The following is a 17601-nucleotide window of genomic DNA, read 5'->3' as shown; positions in this document are numbered from 1 at the left end:
TGGGTGTTGCATGCATCTGGGGATGAACTAGTGAATGGAAGATTTCTGTTTCTCTCTTTCTGGTTTTCAAATAAAATCAATAAAAAATTTAAAATATACAGGAACACTACAACTTATTTATCTAGGTTTAGATGTTCTTTGTGTGCAAACTTTTCATGGGAGTATAAAATATACACAGAAGAGTACCAATGTCATATTTGTAAATTTTCTTAAGAGGAACCTATCCATATAACTGGCACACAGATAAAGAATAGATCATTATTAGACTCTCAGAAGCAACACTGCTGTGTTAACCCATTCCATTGCTATCCTACCCACTTCCACCAAGGCAATCATTATCCCATCTACCAACTCTACATGAGTTTTTCTTGGTTTTGACCTTTATATAAAAAAGAATAGCATGCTGTATATGGTCTTCTGTGTCCAGCATTTGAGCTCAACAGTACACTTGTGAGATTCAACCAAGTTGTGACACAGTGTTGTAGTTCATTCTCACTGCTCTATGCCATTCTACTGGTTGAATACTGTGATTATTCTGATATGATCTTGGAATTCTTGAACTTGAAGATCCCAAAGTTTTATCAATCCTGGGAATTACCAGTAAATATCAATTCAAATACGGAATCTCCTCGAATCTCTCCTTCTGGAATGCCTACTACAAATGCTCATTCTTCTCTTAATGCCTCTATTACACTTTCCAAGTCAATCTTTCTGTGCTGTCTCTTTTGGAAATCTCTCTATTTTTCAGCTCACCATTTTCCCCCCACTTGTCCCAATTCTTCACTTTAACCCATACATTATAAAATTTCTGGGGGCCAGTGCTGTGGCACAGAGGGTAAAGTTATTGCCTGCAGTGCCAGCATCCCATCTGGGTGCCAGTTCGTGTCATCCTGGCTGCTCCTCTTCCAATCCAGCTCTTTGCTATGGCCTGGGAATGCAGATGAAGATGGCCCAAGTGCTTGGATCCCTGCACCCACAGGGGAGACCCAGAAGAAGCTCCTCGCTCCTGGTTTCAATTCAGCCCAGCTCTGGCCATTGCAGCCATTTGGAGAGTGAACCAATGGGTGGAAAATCTCTCTCTCTCTCTCAAATAAATCTTTTAAAAATTCTGCATTTTTCCATTTATTTAAGTTCTATTTGGTTCTTTTTCAAATCTGTCTGTTCTTTCCTGGAGTGCCTTGTTCTTGTGCTCTTGGTTCTTTGCCTTTATCCAGACTTCTTGTGATCGTTTCTACCAGTTTTACTGGCATTCCTCAGAGTGGGATCTTGTGGTTTACTGTGTCTGCTGACACTCAAGCGTGTATTGTAATTCAGGGCTGCAAGTTTCCTCTAAATAGGTCTTTTTTTTTTTTTTTTTTTTTTTTTTTTTTTTTTTTTTTTGACAGGCAGAGTGGACAGAGAGAGAGAGACAGAGAGAAAGGTCTTCCTTTGCCATTGGTTCACCCTCCAATGGCCGCCGCGGCCGGCGCGCTGCGGCCAGCGCACTGCACTGATCCGATGGCAGGAGCCAGGTACTTATTCTGGTCTCCCATGGGGTGCAGGGCCCAAGTACTTGGGCCATCCTCCACTGCCTTCCCGGGCCACAGCAGAGAGCTGGCCTGGAAGACAGGCAACCGGGACAGAATCCGGGGCCCCAACCGGGACTAGAACCCGGTGTGCCAGCGCCGCAAGGCGGAGGATTAGCCTGTTAAGCCATGGCCACCACAACTTTATTTTCCGTATCTCAGGCTTTATGGAAATATTCCTACATCCGTAGGAGCATTCACCCATAATGGTTAGCTAAGGATGACGGAGTGATTCACCTGGGTTCCCGGGTGCACATTCAGTCTGGCCTGGCTCCTGACAGAGTTTCTACACAGTAGAGAGAACAGGGAAACACAGCACTGAAAAATGTCAGTGAGTGAATGAAAGACGACATAAGCGCTCACTCAGCAGACTTGCGCGTGCACGGCAGAGGATGTCTTGCCAGCAGAGCAGAGCTCCAGACCTCACAGAAAGTACTCTGGAGCTGGACAAGGTCGTCTGTTGAAGCAAAGGCATCCGAAGGGGCGGCCTTAGCTTGGTGCTGCAGGCCTCAAGGTTACTGTGAAGTTTCCTCTTTCTTCTTTTCTGACTCTCTGTAATGGGTTTCCTTCTGCCTGGTTACCCTAGGTTGCCATCACAGATGCAGGAGTGGACAAGAGGTTTTTCTCTGGGTCAAAAATGAGGGTGTATGGGTTGGGCACTTGGTACGGTGGTTAGGAAGTCACCTGGAACAGCTGCATCCCATATGAGAGGACCTGGCTGTGAGTACTGGCTCTGCTCCTGACTCCAGCTTCCTGCCAATGCACCCTGGGAGGCAGAGGTGATGGCTCAAATAACTGGGTCCCTGCCACCCACGTGGGAGACCCAGACAGAGTTCCTGGCTCCCAGCTTCGGACCGGCACTACCCAGTCCTGGCTATTGTGGGCTACCGGGGAGTGACTCAACATATGGGAAAGCTCTCGCTCTCCTAAATAAATAAATAGAAAGTAAGGTACAGAACACTCAGCTCTCCGTAATTCTGGAGGAGGTACAGGACAGGAGCACCACGTAAACATGTTGAAGTGAGATATGAGCAGTGTGGAAGCAGGGCTGGGAAAGCATCACTTTTTTCTCTTCTTTCCTAGTAAATCTGGAGATACGGGTTTGAGCTCCTGGCTTCCACAAGCGAGTTTATTATAACCCCTTTTGGTTTTGGTTTCCTCATTTATAAAAAGACGGTAACAATAAAGAGCACTGTTTGTAATCAGAAGTCCACAGATTACCTGTACACTATTTAGTATATACAGACTTTAAATGGTTCTTTCAAAGGCGTTTGACAACATAAAGTACATGTGTATGTATAGACATCTAATTTTAATTAACAAATATTTCAAGCATGACATACAATCTAATATAGAGACTAGTAAAACAAAATTTTGGCCATTGTAAATAATGCTACAACAAATGTTTTTTAATCATATCTAATTATATGCATGCTTGGGAGTTTTTATAGTATGTATCTAGAAGTGGAATTGCTGGATTGTAAAGTATGTGTAACTTCAACTTTATCAGATCTTGCCAAGCTCATCACAAAGTGGTCGTAACAGGTGACACTCATCAAGTCTGTGAGAGTTCTTGTTACTTCACGTCCAACACTAGGACTTGTACATGTTTACAAACTGCCAACAGACCACTGTGAAACTGGGTCTAAATACGTGAACCTGCGTTTTCTAATTGTTGGGAGACAATTCTCCAAGGGTCTCTTGTGTTTCTGTACATCTTGTAGACAGAAGTACTGATAGCTTCTATTGCAGACTATCTTTCCAAGGATGTTTATGTATGGACAGACTGGGAGAACAGACACAGTGTTTCCTTCCAGAGCACAGGGGAAGGTTTTTATCTTATTACTGTACAGAATAATAAAGGTAATCTTGCCAGGCAAAAGTTGGGTAGGAGTTGGGTAGGGGGATGGGTGTTGCGTAGGCAGTTAAGTCACTGCTTAGGATGTCCTCATCCCATATCACAGAGCCTGGCGTGAGACTCGGTTACTCCTTTTCTGGTACACCTTCCATCCAATGTGCCTGGAAGGCAGCAGATGACGACTTAGTACTTGGGTCTCTGTCACTCATGTGCAAGATCTGGATGGAGTTCCTGGCTCCTGGTTTTGGCTTGGCCAGCCCCAGCTATTGCAGGCATTTGGGGAATGAACCAATGGATGAAAAAACTGTCACTCTTTCAAATTAATAAATCTTTAAAAAAAAAAAAAAAAAAAAAGCTGGGTAGGTTTGTGTGTAGCTCCTTACCAAACAACGGAGTTCCCTAAGTTTAGGATTCCTAAGCTATGCATAATACCCTATATGTGCAGTATCTAACTGGTCTCTCTGTGTCACTCCCGTGGGGCTTTGGAGGCCAGGAGAAATGACAAAAACATGCAGCTTATGCTGCTTGCTGTGCAGTGTGTAGCAAAGTCTTCTGTCTGATCCAGGAATTCTGTTTCTTTTGCTGTTGAGCACGAAACTACCAGGTGAACTTGTTAGCTTGCAAGTGGGGCACAGTCTCAGACTCTTCTCAGTTAGGCGTGAGGCTGAACGTCAGTCACTATGGTTTGTTAGCTATCTGGCTTTATCCATGTGCACTGGCTACTCCTATTTTTTTGGTCTGTTTTTCTATTGGATTGTCTTTGTTACTAACTGGGTAAGTGTCCATCATATATTCTGAATACTGATCCTATCTAAGTTATTTGCATTTAAATATCTTCTTCCTGTCTAAATCATGTATTTTTATTTTACTTATAATACCTTTTGTTTTAGAAAAGCTTAAATCTGTAACATAGTCAAACTGTCACAATTTAGATTATGGTCTGTTCTTTCTCATGTTTTGTTAAAAAACCATTTCTTACCCCACATATTATCTTAAAAGTTAAAAAAAAATCAGCTTTCGGCTGGCGCCGTGGCTTAACAGGCTAATCCTCCACCTTGCGGTGCCGGCACACTGGGTTCTAGTCCCGGTTGGGGCGCTGGATCCTATCCCGGTTGCCCCTCTTCCAGGCCAGCTCTCTGCTATGGCCCGGGAAGGCAGTGGAGGATGGCCCAAGTGCTTGGGCCCTGCACCCGCATGGGAGACCAGGAGAAGCACCTGGCTCCTGGCTTCGGATCGGCGTGGTACGCCGGCCGCAGCGGCCATTGGAGGGTGAACCAACGGCAAAAAGGAAGACCTTCCTCTCTGTCTCTCTCTCTCTATCCACTCTGCTTGTCAAAAAAAAAAAAAAAAAATCAGCTTTCCCTATTTATACCTGTGATTCATCCTGAACTGATCTAAGTGTGTGGAGTAAGTTGTTTTCGTTATTTATTGCTGTACAATAAAACACCCAAAGCCTAGTAGCTTAAATACAATGATGGCTTATTACTATTATCATTATTATTATTTTGCAAATTTACAGTTGACTAGATGGTAAAGAACCAGTTTTTGGTGTTGTTAATTTTCTCTATTATTTTTCTATCCTCCATTTATTTCTACTCTATTATTTAATCCAATATCTATTATTTCCTTCTGTCTTCTCCAGGTTTAGTTTGCTATTGTCTTTCCAGTGTCTTAGGGAGGATGTTAGCTTATTGATTAGAGATTTCTCTTAACACAGGGTTTACAGAGACACATTTCCATCTAAGTACTGCTTAAGCTAAATCTTGAAGGTTTTGGTGTGTTATGTTCTTCATTCTCGTTTACCCCAAAGTATTCGAATTTCTTTATTTTTCTTCCTTGATCCACTGGCTTTTTAAGAGTGCATTTCAATTCTACATACTTGTGAGTTTCTCATTTTTTTCCTGCTCTTAATATCTAATTTCATTCCACTGTTGTTGGAGAACATACTCTGAATGACTTCTATCATTTTAGATTTACTGAGGTTTGTTTGTTTTTGACAGGCTGAGTTAGACAGTGAGAGAGAGAGAGAGAGAGAGAGAGAGAGAGACAGAGAGAAAGGTCTTCCTTCCATTGGTTCACCCCACAAATGGCCGCTACGGCTGGTGCGCTGTGCCAATCCGAAGCCAGGAGCCAGCTGCTTCTTCCTGGTCTCCCATGCGGGTGCAGGGCCCAAGGACTTGGGCCATCCTCCACTGCTTTCCTGGGCCACAGCAGAGAGCTGGACTGGAAGAGGAGCAGCTGGGACAGAACCAGTGCCCTGACTGGGACTAGAACCCGGGGTGCCCGCACTGCAGGCGGAGGATTAGCCTAGTGAGCCGCAGCGCCGGCCTGAGGTTTGTTTTATGGTCTAGCATATAGTCTATCCTGAAGAATGTTCCATGTGGACTTCATAAAAATATATATTCTGTTATTGTTAGATGGAGCATTTTAAAGATGTCTGCTAGTTGTGGTTGGTTTATGGTGTTGATCAAATTTTCTACTTTCTTGTTTATATTCTGTTTTGTTACACCCATTGTTGAAGGAGAGATTCTAAAGTCTACAACTATTTTTGGGCAATTTTTGTCAGTTTTGCTTCATGTGTTATGGTACTGTTATTACATGTATGATGACTACTGTAGCTTCCTGACAGAATGAGCCACTTCTCACTATAAAATGCCCCTTTATCCAGTACTATTGTTGTCTGTATCAGCATAGTAAACATCGCCCTTCTCAAGGCTGCTGTGTCCATGATGTCTTATTCCAGCCCCTTACCTTCTTTTTGATTTTAAAGATTTATGTATGTATGTACTTGAAAGGGAGGGACGGGGGAGAAGGAGAGAGGGAGAAAAGGGAGAAAGAGAGAGAGAGAGGTCGATCTTCCCTCCACTGGCTCACTACCCAGATGGCTACAACAGCCAGGGCTGGGCCAGTCTGAAACCAGGAGCCAGGAATTCCATCCAGGTCTCCCATATGGGTGGCAGGAACCTGAGTCTTCAGCCACCGTCTGCAGCTGCCCAGGCGCACTGGCAGGGGGCTGGATCAGAAGAGCAGAGTAGCGAGGATTTGATATGAATGTGGCTGTCTCAAGTGGGCAGCTTAACCTGCTATGCCACAACGCCTGCTCCCATCCATTTACGTTCAAACTCTCTTTGAACCTAAAAGGTATCTCCCGTAGACAGCATATACCTAGATAATACCAATCTATGCCATTCTCACTTAATGTTATTATTGATACAGCTGGATTTACATCTGTTGTTTTACTTTTTGTTTTCTATGTAGTTTTCACAGACTGAAACTGACTATGGGTAACTGAAAGTTATAGAAAGCAAAATCATGAATAAAGGCAAACTACTGTAGATCCAGAAAGAATTTCTTACAGGAGACACACTAGACACCGCAGTGACAGTGTCACTGACAGTCCCAAGAGTGAAGTAACGAACGTCAACAGGGGCTTGGAGGAACCCCCATTTCTGTGCATAGAGCAGAAATGCTTAATTTCAATGCAATTCCAATTTTATAGGTTACTGATCTACTTTTTAGATTAACAGCAAAAAATCATGCTATCTCTGCTAGGTGCCAGGTGATTTTCTGAGGGTTGGTTACACAAAGTTGAGGTAACCAGAGAAAATATTCAAGTTTGATTATTTAATAATTTAGAAATAGCTTACCATAATGTAGAGCTGTTTGACCTTCATTGTCCTGTAAAAGAAACAAACATTTTAGAAGTCTAAGTACCTGCAAAAGTATGAAAGCGCACAAACTAAAACAAACGTGTCTGCTACAGCAAAGTTCCACAGGTTTATCAGACCCTGTAAGCCGTCAGCTCTTGGAGGCTAACAGTAACTTCTAACCAAGCTTTTTACCTTGAAGAACAGAATAGAATGGTAACATGTTCAGCACAGTGACAGAAGAACCAGGGCTCACAATGAATCAAGGGAACCCCTTAAAATGTGACCAACTGGTGCCTCAATTAGTGGCAAAATGTATCATTTACATTGGTCAGTATTAGAATGCTTCTTCCTAAGCTTGTTCTCAAATCCAAGGAGTCTATGATTTATAGTAACAGTGGATTTTTTTTAAAGTGGGAATTTATTTGAAATACAACTATTTTAAACCATAAATGACTTAAAAGTTTTGGATCGGGCAGGCACTGTGGCGCAATGGGGTAAGCTGCTGCTTGTGACACTGGCATCCCATACTGGAGTGTTGGCTTGAATTCTGGCTACTCTGCTTCCAATCTGGCTCCCTGCCAACGTGCCTGGAAAGGGGCAGATAATGACTCAAGTACTTGGGTCTCTGTCACCCACGTGGGAGACCCGGATGGAATTCCTGGCTCCTGCCTTTGGGCTGGTCCAGCCTCGGCTGTTCAGCCATTGGGAAATGAACCAGCAGATGGGTAATTTTTCTCTCTGTATCTCTCTCTTTCTGTCACACTGCCTTTCAAACAAAGAAATAAATCTTCAAAAACTTTTATTATCAGATCTAATAAAATAGTTTTGATTAAATGTAGTGGCATCCTCTCTTCCAAATGAGAAATGAGAACTTGTTAAAGAAACATAAATGATTTCTTAAGGAAAATTAAACACTGTTTGCATACAGCTGAGAAGTAGTTATTTAAGCACTCCTAGTACATTAAATAGACAGGATATTCTTAAAACACAAAGGAAGACAATTGGAAAATAAGGATTTTCATCACAGTAAACCTTAGTGGGTAAGACCAGACAGCAGTGTGTGCAACAGGATAAACAAGGACAAGATAGTAGGGTTTTTTTTTTTTTTTTTAAGATTTATGTATTTGAAAGGCAGTTAGAGAGAGAGAGAATCTTCCATCTGCTGATTCACTTGCCAAATGGCTGCAACATCTGGGGCTGGGCCAGGCAGAAGCTGGGAGCCAGAAGCTTTATTTGAATCTCCCACATGGGTGCAGGGTCCCAATCACCTGGACTGTCTTCCACTGCTTTCCCAGGTGCATTAGCAGGAAAATGGATCAGAAGTGGAGCAGCCAGGACTTGAACTGGCAGCCACATGGGATGCCAACTCTGCAGAGGTTTGGCTTAACTTGTTAACTTGTTATACTACAAAGGTGGCTACACCACAATGCTGGCCCCAACTTAGTATTCTTTTAATGTCTTTTCAAAGAATCACAAATTCCAGGCTAATAATGTTGTAGAAGGCTTTGTCTTTTAACTAAACATGTTTCTAACTGAAATGATTAAATTTGTGGTAGAAGCCTTCCCAGGGTCAGAAGAAAAAGGGAGGTATCTGTCTTGGGATTGAAATGTGGTTGTGGCCAGTGCGCGGCTCAATAGGCTAATCCTCTGCCTGTGGCGCTGGCACACCGGGTTCTAGTCCTGGTTGGGGTGCCAGTGCCAGGGTCTGTCCCGGTTGCCCCTCTTCCAGGCCAGCTCTGCTGTGGCCCGGGAGTGCAGTGGAGGATGGCCCAAGTGCTTGGGCCCTGCACCCGCATGGGAGACCAGGAGAAGCACCTGGCTCCTGGCTTCCGATCAGCGCGGTGCGCCAGCCGCAGCGGCCACTGGGGGGTGAACCAACGAAAAAAGGAAGACCTTTCTGTCTCTCTCACTGTCCACTCTTTGCCTGTTCAAAAAAAAAAAAAAAAAAAAAAAAGAAATGAGGTTGTTATTTGCTTGCCTATGAATGCTTCCAACGTAGTCCCTATCTGCTCGGTGTGAGCATTTCAGGTTCTGCTTGCCAGTACAGAGTGATGGTGTTAACCCTCGCCAGACAACTTACTGCTCATGTGTAACTATGTACACATGCACAGCATTGTATCAATGCCTGTGGCCACTACGTAACATAAGAATACTCAATCAAATGTACCCATGTAACCATCTAATGGAGACAAAGAGGCTAAAACCATAGGTAAGGAAATACCCCTCTTTGTTCGGGGCTCAGGCTTTTGGATAAGAAATTCCACCTGGGTCTTATGCCAGCATAATCAAGGCCTTGGTTCCCTATCCAGATACCATAAAGAAATGTGATTCCAAAGCATGCAAAGTTTTAGAAGAAATCCAAAAGTTCCTACAGATTAGGAAATTCCAACTTTTCAGTTATTTAAAAATTTTTATAAAACCAAGATATTCTAATAGAATGTACATGTACTAATTAGAACACAGATGAGAATCTTTCTGCAATGCCACCTCTTAAATTGAGAGCCGCTGATTACATTACATGAGTAGCAATTAGGTAATGGACAGATGAAAAGTAGGCTGTCAGAATTTGAGATGCAGTGCCTAATATGCATGGTTACTACAGTGTCCCTGGTAATTAAGAATACATGCCAAACTGCTCTGATGAGGAACCGGGACAGTGTGATATTATGACTGAAATCAAACTACTCTTGCGTACCCCATATTTGCTTTTCACATTTATTTTCATTTTATTGGTGGGGGGAGGGATGGAAGAGGAGGGATATGTTAAATAGATCATCTATCTGCTGGTTCACTTCCCAATTCCCAAATGCCTGTAATTGGTGAGGCTGGGCCAGCCTGAATCTAGAAGCCAGAGCCCAACCAGGGACTCCCATGTGGATGGCAGGGATCTGACCACTTGACCCATCACCTGCTGCTTCCCCAGGTGCAGTTAGCACTAAGTAGGGACTGAAAGCAGGGCCAGGATTTGATGTAGGTTCAACGTGGGAAGTGGACATCCCAAGCATCATCCTTACTGCTGCACCAAAACCGGAGTCTCCTCTCAGGAGCTAGCGTAGCACAGAGAAGGTCCTTTCCTCTCTGCACACTGGGGAACAACACAAAGAAGACACTATAGTCACACAAGGTATCTATAGCACTCAAATCCATGGAATACTGGTCACCAGGGACCAGCTGAGCAAAGCATGCAGAGTTACTCTGAAGTACTGTTAAGTTATTGCAACAGAGTTGCAGTCTGGGATGGTGGAAAAGTTCTGGAGATAGATGATGGTTGTACAACGATGCTGAATGGACTGAACATCACTGAACTGTACATTTCAAAATGGTTAATACGGTAAAGTCTGTTATGTATATTTCATCATAATAAAAAAGGAAAGCTAAAGAGTTTGAGCCCCAAGCTACAAGAGACATTGTTTTCTATTTCTTGTAGGAGAGGACGAAGCATTCATAAAGAAAACGCGGTGGTGAGAGACTGAAAGAGAATGAGTCTCTGGTTCTTGTATTCCAGCTCTACCCCTGCCTTTCTTGGTTAGGCGAGGCAGCACCAACAAAGCACTCCCCAGACAAATGTACTATCTTTTGTCACTTGCAAATGAAGTCTTGCCTAGTGCGCAATGCACTTCATGACTCAAGCCTTCTCATTTCTCCCCATTCATTCTCCTTCCCGTTTTGTGACGCTAGTTCCTTGTAATGATACCTATCTGGAGAAGCGCATGTAGCCTTAGAGGCTAAGATGTCTGTATCTCATATCAGAGTACCTGGGTTTGATACGTGGCTCTGGCTCCTGACTCCAGCTAATGGAGACCTTGGGAGGTTGTGAAGATGGCTCAGGTAACTAAGTCCCTGCCAGTCCCATGGGAGACTGGCTTGACCAATCTTAGTCATTAGGCCTTTGGGGAGTGCATCAGAGAATGGGAGCTTGCTCTCTAAAATTAACAAATAAATAGATAAACAAAACAAAACAATGGGGGACGGTTTGAGTCCTGGCTGCTCCACTTCTGATCCAGTTCCCTGCTAATGTGCCTGGGAAAGCAGTGGAAGATGACCCAAGTGCTTGGGCCCCTGAACCCACATGGGAGACCTGAAAGAAGCTCTTGGCTTTGGCCTGGCCCAGCCTCTGCTGTTGTGGCCATTTGGGGAGTGAACCAGCTGATGGATGATCTCTGTCTCTCTCTAACTCTGCCTTTCAAATAAATAAAATAAATCTTGGGGATGGTGCTGTGGTGTAGTTGGTAAATCTGCCACCTGCAGTGGTAGCATCCCATATGGGCACTGGTTTGAGTCCCGGCTGCTCCACTTCCGATCCAGCTCTCTGCTGTGGCCTGAGAAAGCAGTAGAAGATGGCTCAAGTTCTTGGGCACCTGCACCCAATTGGCTGTTGCGGCCAACTGGGGAGTGAACCATCGGATGGAAGACCTCTCTCTGTGTAACTCTGACTCTCAAATAAATAAATAAAATCTTAAAAAAAAGTAATAGATTTCCACAGCTGTAAACACTTTGTACTCTGTTTGAAAACTACCATTCAACTTCTTAGAGAGAATGTCTTGCTCTTTTCTTGTGTTCTAAAAGCCCTCTTTCATACACCTGAGTATTGGGACCAGATTTATTTTGTAGTCACTGTATTGTCTGAGTCCAGGGAGGGGAGGGCATGGTGATGCTGTGATGTCTGTTGTGCTGGCTGAGGTTGGTCACTGAAGACTGCTTCCTCTATGCTTCATTATTTTGCACTGTGGGTTCATTATTTGGAAGTCAGGGAGGGGGGGATCTTCCATCTGCTGGCTCACTCCCCAAATGGTTGCAATGGAGAGTGCTGGGCCAGGCCAAAGTCGAGCCAGGAGCTTGATCAGGGTCTCCCACGAGAATGGTAGGAGCCCGAACACCTGGGCCATCTTCTGCTGCTTTCCCCATGCCACTATCAGGGAGCTGGAAGTGGAGCAGGCATAATATGAACCAGCACCCTTATGGGATGCTGGTGGTGCAGATGGCTTTACCTGCTACTGGCCTTCTGTGGGTTCATTTCAAGTGAAATTTTATCAGTGAAAAAAATCTGTGGAATTGGAAACACTTTATTAATAATTACTTCTTTAGGGCTTAGTCTTCTGTTTTCAAATTGGGTGCCCTATCCAATATAATATTCTTTCTATTCCACCAATACCAAATGAGATATTGATGAAAATATTAAATATTTAGCTCAGAATGGATTCATAGAGAACATCTCTTTAACACTAAGCCACTGATAACACTGCTTTTCCTAGGCAAACATAAACTCTGTAGTTTTTTCCCCTGCTGCTAACTGCATCTTATCAAACTTAACCAAGAGTTACATTTCCAGGTCGAGGTTTATATAAATTTTGTGGTCATGGAGATAACACGCTTCTAAGCTGTTAGAAAGCAGAAAATTCTTGAGTGTTACTGCATCTCTTTTCTGTGACCACGGCAATTCTGATGCTGTAGTTCAATCCACACTTGATCCACCAGCTCCAGGAAGGTTAGTTCTAAAGATAAAGAAGCAATGCCGCAGGAGCCACTATGAGAGTAGTGACATTGCTGCACAGAAGGACTGGGCTTTCCTGTGACTGACTAATGAGAAATTTTCTTCTTATCTAGTCATTTGATACCGAAAACATATGACTTTTATTTTAGAAATAGTGTTTTAAGCGAATATATGACAATGGAGGCACTCAAGCAAATTAGTGGAATTAGAAACAGTGATAAAAAATTTGAGTTAGTAATATAGTTCTAGGTAATTTTTAATATTATTTCTAGGCTTGGAATGGAGCGCCTCTTTCTGGGATCTGTGACCACAACATAGGATGATTAAACCAATCTGGCAATTCAGAAGTTTGAAAATGCATTTTATGATTATTTTTTCTAGATATATAGCTTAAGCTTTTAGCAGCAGGTTCCAGGCCTTTCTTTCTTGGAAAAAGAAACACAGGTATGGTTAATACCCCATTTAATTGGCTTCTTTAGAGACCCAGGTGGTTTAGGTCAGCAAACTTTTTCAACAAACTGGAATGTTATTCTTTAAATATCTGAACTTTATTTTTTTTAAAATTTATTTATTTGACAGGTAGAGTTATAGACAGTGAGAGAGACAGAGAGAAAGGTCCTCCCTCCATTGGTTCACTCCCCAAATGGCCGCCATGGCTGGTGCTATGCCGATCGGCAGCCAGAGCCAGGTGCCTCCTCCTGGTCTCCCACGTGGGTACAGGGGCCCAAGCACTTGGGCCATCCTCCACTGCCCTCCCGGGCCATAGCAGAGAGCTGGCCTGGAAGAGGAGCAACCGGGACTAGAACCCAGTGCCCACATAGGATGCTGGCGCCGCAGGCGGAGGATTAACCAAGTGAGCCACAGCGCCGGCCCCAAACATCTGAACTTTAAAAACACTACCCTTATAAATTCCTTTGCTATCATTCTTCCTAAAGCATCCTCCTTCTGCTATCACTCTATGTGGAGAACATGGGATTCAACCTTTTCTGGATGATTCAAAATTAGCACTAAAAACTGATGCACCCCTCAAAATCTGGCACCAAGCAAATGTCTGAGAAATGAGTGAGCAAACACATCGTTAATTGTTGCGCTATAACGTAACTGATGCCTTTGTGGGCGTCAGGTACGTGAGCCCACTAAATGGCCTCACACTACTCTTGTTCTCGCCACGGTTGATTTCAGTCTGTTTCTCTTTCGTTAATAGCTCTTCCTCATAGCATTATCAATTAACCCTTATTATTGTCAGTGTGCCTACCTCTCATCTGCGGAGGACTGGGAATGAGACAAATGAGTCCCTTAAGTTATGTCTACCGTTAGAAAACAGACTCTGAGCGGTGGTGTGGACTGGTCTCCCACCACAACTGGGATCAGCTGTGTCGCAATCTGCATGTTCTATTTTCATGGTGGATTTCGGCCTTATTCTCCATCAATACTTTTCAAATTACAATTATTTTTTATGTCATGGAGTTTTTCTTCAAATGGAATCTGCAGCATCAAGGAAATGAAGTAAATAAAAGAGTGGCACTGCCCTGGCTGAGAAGGGCGGGGCCCGGGCCCCTGCACCTGTGGCATTGCGGCTGCCACACCAGCAGGCCAGCGTATCACCAGAAGGGGCTCCCACCGTGCAGAGCATGAAAAGCTTTGTGGGGTAAGTCAGGTGCCAGCCTCTCTCTGGCTCACTTTCTGCTTCTGGACACTTGTGTAATCCTCCACAAAATAACGGGCCTTGTTAATTTTCTTAATGGTTTTCTCTGAATAAAGAATAGAAAATAACAGGATGTGTGTGTGTGTGTGTATAAACATGTATATAGTAATTCCCAAACTGACAACATAGAGCAAGGTACAAAATATTTGAAGATCTCTGTTAATGGTAAACAACAATTCAAACAACTATTTATTTGAATTCAAAATCTCTAATCAAGTGAAAAATAAGTATTTTCAGCTACACTTTATGCTATCACATTTGTATCTGGATTGCAGCAGTAAAAGTTAAATAGATGGTATGGAAACTGATAAACAGCAATGGAAACACAACAAGCAAATGACTAGGAGGAAAACAAAGGCAGAATCTATTGATCATTCATCCCTTTTAAGGCAACTAAGCAGATTCACGTCTACAAAAATGTTCTGAAAAATAAGTATGCATTGAGAACTGTAGCTCAAATGACTGCACTGACTTTAACATCGTACTAAAACTGCTGGCAAGGTACTGGAATAAAACCGGCACAGTATACATGAGCAGTTGAAACTAGAGAATGGATAACGTGTGTGCTGTGTCCGGAGGTGGTTTTCCTAGGTTCATCTGATCACTGAGACTCGCGAGACTGCCACTGGGCACACTTCGCATCGATTTATTCATAAGGGTTTCAGACGGAAACCATTCAGAACACTGACACACTGGAGCTCTGGCAGTAATCGCACCGGAAACTCGCTCAGCCATCCAGGAGCGTCTCCTCAGGAGCGATGGCTCTGGCAAGGACGGCCATGCCAGTGGATGTGGAATCTATGTTGGTTTAGGTGCCCTGCTGCTTCATTGCAGTCACTGTATCTTGTAATGTTCCCTGTCTCCAGGTTCACACGAAGGATATGCCAGTTACAAGAAACTCAGGCCAGTCCAACGTGCAGTGTCCCCATCAGGTATTTTTATGCCTTTGCAGCTCCTCATTCCAGATTAATTTACCAGTCAGGAGGTCATTTGTATCATAAGTAATGTTTCTTAGTAATAAAATTGGTATCCTTAACCTTATCAGGTCACTAAGAAACATAGACATTTTTACCGAAGGTCAGATCTTCAGAGAGCAGGGGGAAGTGTAGTCAATGTCATAATGCAGTGTTACACATACCCAGCCAGAATTTCCATCCAGAAGCTTAATCTGAAATACTCTGGGGCTATCACAGGACTCTGCCAACTGTGTCTCACTTTGACAGCAAGTTTCTCCTCTATAGCACATGTTCCTTGTTTCGTTTGCCTAACTGTACCTAAGTGAACTGGGCTACAGTATTATATTTTACTACATTTGACTGTTTAAACCAGGGGAATTTGACAGAATAATATTAAAGCAGTATCACTGATGCTAAATCATATCTGGAAGAACAGATACATGAGAACGCTTAAGAAAACGAGGGCCTATAATTCTACTTCTGGGAATTTATCCCCCAAGAAAAATGGTCCTGTCCAATAATAAGTGGCTTATTACTTGGCTATACTATTTACCCAGCTGCTCAAGTCAGAAATGTGAGCTCCACCCTTGAACTTTCTTTCCCTCATTCTCTATATCTAATCTACATGCAAATACAACTGGTTCTATGTCTAAAATATGAGCGAATTTCAAAAAGTTCATGGAAAATAAAAGACTATTTTGGTTCAAAATTTTTTCAAATCCATGCACAGAAGTGTCTTCGAAAAGTTCACAGAAAATGCATATTACATAAAATTGCATATTCAAAAATTTTTGCTTTTAATATATTATTTTTAATTCACACATAGCAATTGTACATGTTTATGGAGTACAGTGTGCCATTTCAGTATGTCTACATATACAACGTGTGGTGATCAGACCAGGTAACTGGCATATCTATCATTTCACACAATTGTTATTTTTTGTGTTGGAACCATTAAAAATGTTATCTAATAACTTTAAAAAATGTTTGGATTAACATGAAATACCTGTATAGTTTTATCGCATACAAGGCAATATCTCAACAGATATATACAGCATAAAGCAATCTGACCAGGCGATTATCTCTTGTATTTCCTTTATTTTTGAGCTACAGTTCCCCTACTGTGCTACACAACACGAGAACCCATGATCTTCACCCATTTTGGTACCTGTTATCCAATCTCCCCCATACCCTAATCCTTTCATTTTTTTTGCACCAAAATAACCTTATCTTTCTTTTTTTAAAGACTTATTTATTTATTTGAAAGTAAGAAATAGAGAGGAAAGATGGAGAGAGAGAGAGAGAGATCTTCCATCCCCTGGCTTACTCCCCAAACAGTCATAATGGCAAGGGCTGGGCCAGGCCAAAGCCAGAAGCAAGGAGCTTCTTCTGGGTCTCCCACGAGGGCCCTCTTCTGCTGCTTTCCCAAGAGCATTGGCAGGGAGGTGGATCGGAAGTGGAGCAGAAGGGACTTGAACCAGAGCCCAAATGGGATGCTGGCACTGCAGGTGGAGGCTCAACCTACCACACTGCAATGATGGCCCCTAAACTTATCTTTTAATTCCAATTTTCCACAAGCCTTTGGAGTGCCCTTGACCTTCACTGTTACAGTTATGGGTTGAAGTGTGTCTCCCAATCGGAGTGATGTGTCTATAAACCAAGGAATGCCAAGGACTGCTGGCAAACACTGGAAGCTCGAAGAGGCAAGGCAGGATTCTCCTCTACAGGTGTAAAAGGGATAATGGCTCGTCCAACAATAAAGTTCTGATGTGTGGTGTGGTGTTACAGCAGATCTTGGGAATGAGCACACCACGCCAGGATACATGTCAATCATTTCTTACCTGACAAATGCAGTTACTTCACATTTACTCCCTTCTCCCCACCTCCCAGCCCACTGCTGGCTCACTCCAACCTATTCTTCAGACAGCAGTTACAGTGAACTTTGCAAAAACTCAATTAGATCACGCTACTATCTTGCTTAAAAATCCTTTCCATTGTTCTTAGAAAAAAAATCCAGGCCGGCGCCGAGGTTCACTTGGTTAATCCTCTGCCTGCGGCGCTGGCGCCCCAGGTTCTAGTCCCGGTTGCTCCTCTTCCAGTCCAGCTCTCTGCTGTGGCCAAGGAAGGCAGTGGAGGATGGCCCAAGTGCTTGAGCCCTGCACCTGCATGGGAGACCAGGAAGAAGCACCTGGCTCCTGGCTCTGGATCAGCGAAGTGCGCCGGCTGTAGCGGCCATTTAGGGAGTGAACCAATGGAAGGAAGACCTTTCTCTCTGCCTCTCTCTCTCACTGTCTAACTCTGCCTTCTTTTTTTTTTTTTTTTTGACAGGCAGAGTGGACAGTGAGAGAGAGATAGAGAGAAAGGTCTTCCTTTTTG

At 43.3% G+C, this 17601-nt stretch overlaps 1 protein-coding gene across 2 annotated transcripts in view; it reads right to left on the bottom strand.

The window, feature by feature from the left end:
- The window catches only part of ACBD6 (acyl-CoA binding domain containing 6), a 199204-nt gene that overhangs the window by 10563 nt on the left and 171040 nt on the right, over positions 1-17601 (bottom strand). For both annotated transcript variants that reach the window (XM_062193827.1, XM_062193826.1), the window contains one exon: positions 7071-7101. In XM_062193827.1, the coding sequence (XP_062049811.1) occupies positions 7071-7101 (31 nt within the window). The remainder of the gene's footprint in view (positions 1-7070; positions 7102-17601) is intronic.

Source organism: Lepus europaeus, chromosome 5, assembly GCF_033115175.1.
Source record: "Lepus europaeus isolate LE1 chromosome 5, mLepTim1.pri, whole genome shotgun sequence".
In the NCBI taxonomy this organism is placed as follows: Eukaryota; Metazoa; Chordata; class Mammalia; order Lagomorpha; family Leporidae; genus Lepus; species Lepus europaeus.
The sequence above is the reverse complement of the archived record's forward strand: the minus strand, read 5'-3'. Positions and strand labels throughout refer to the sequence as shown.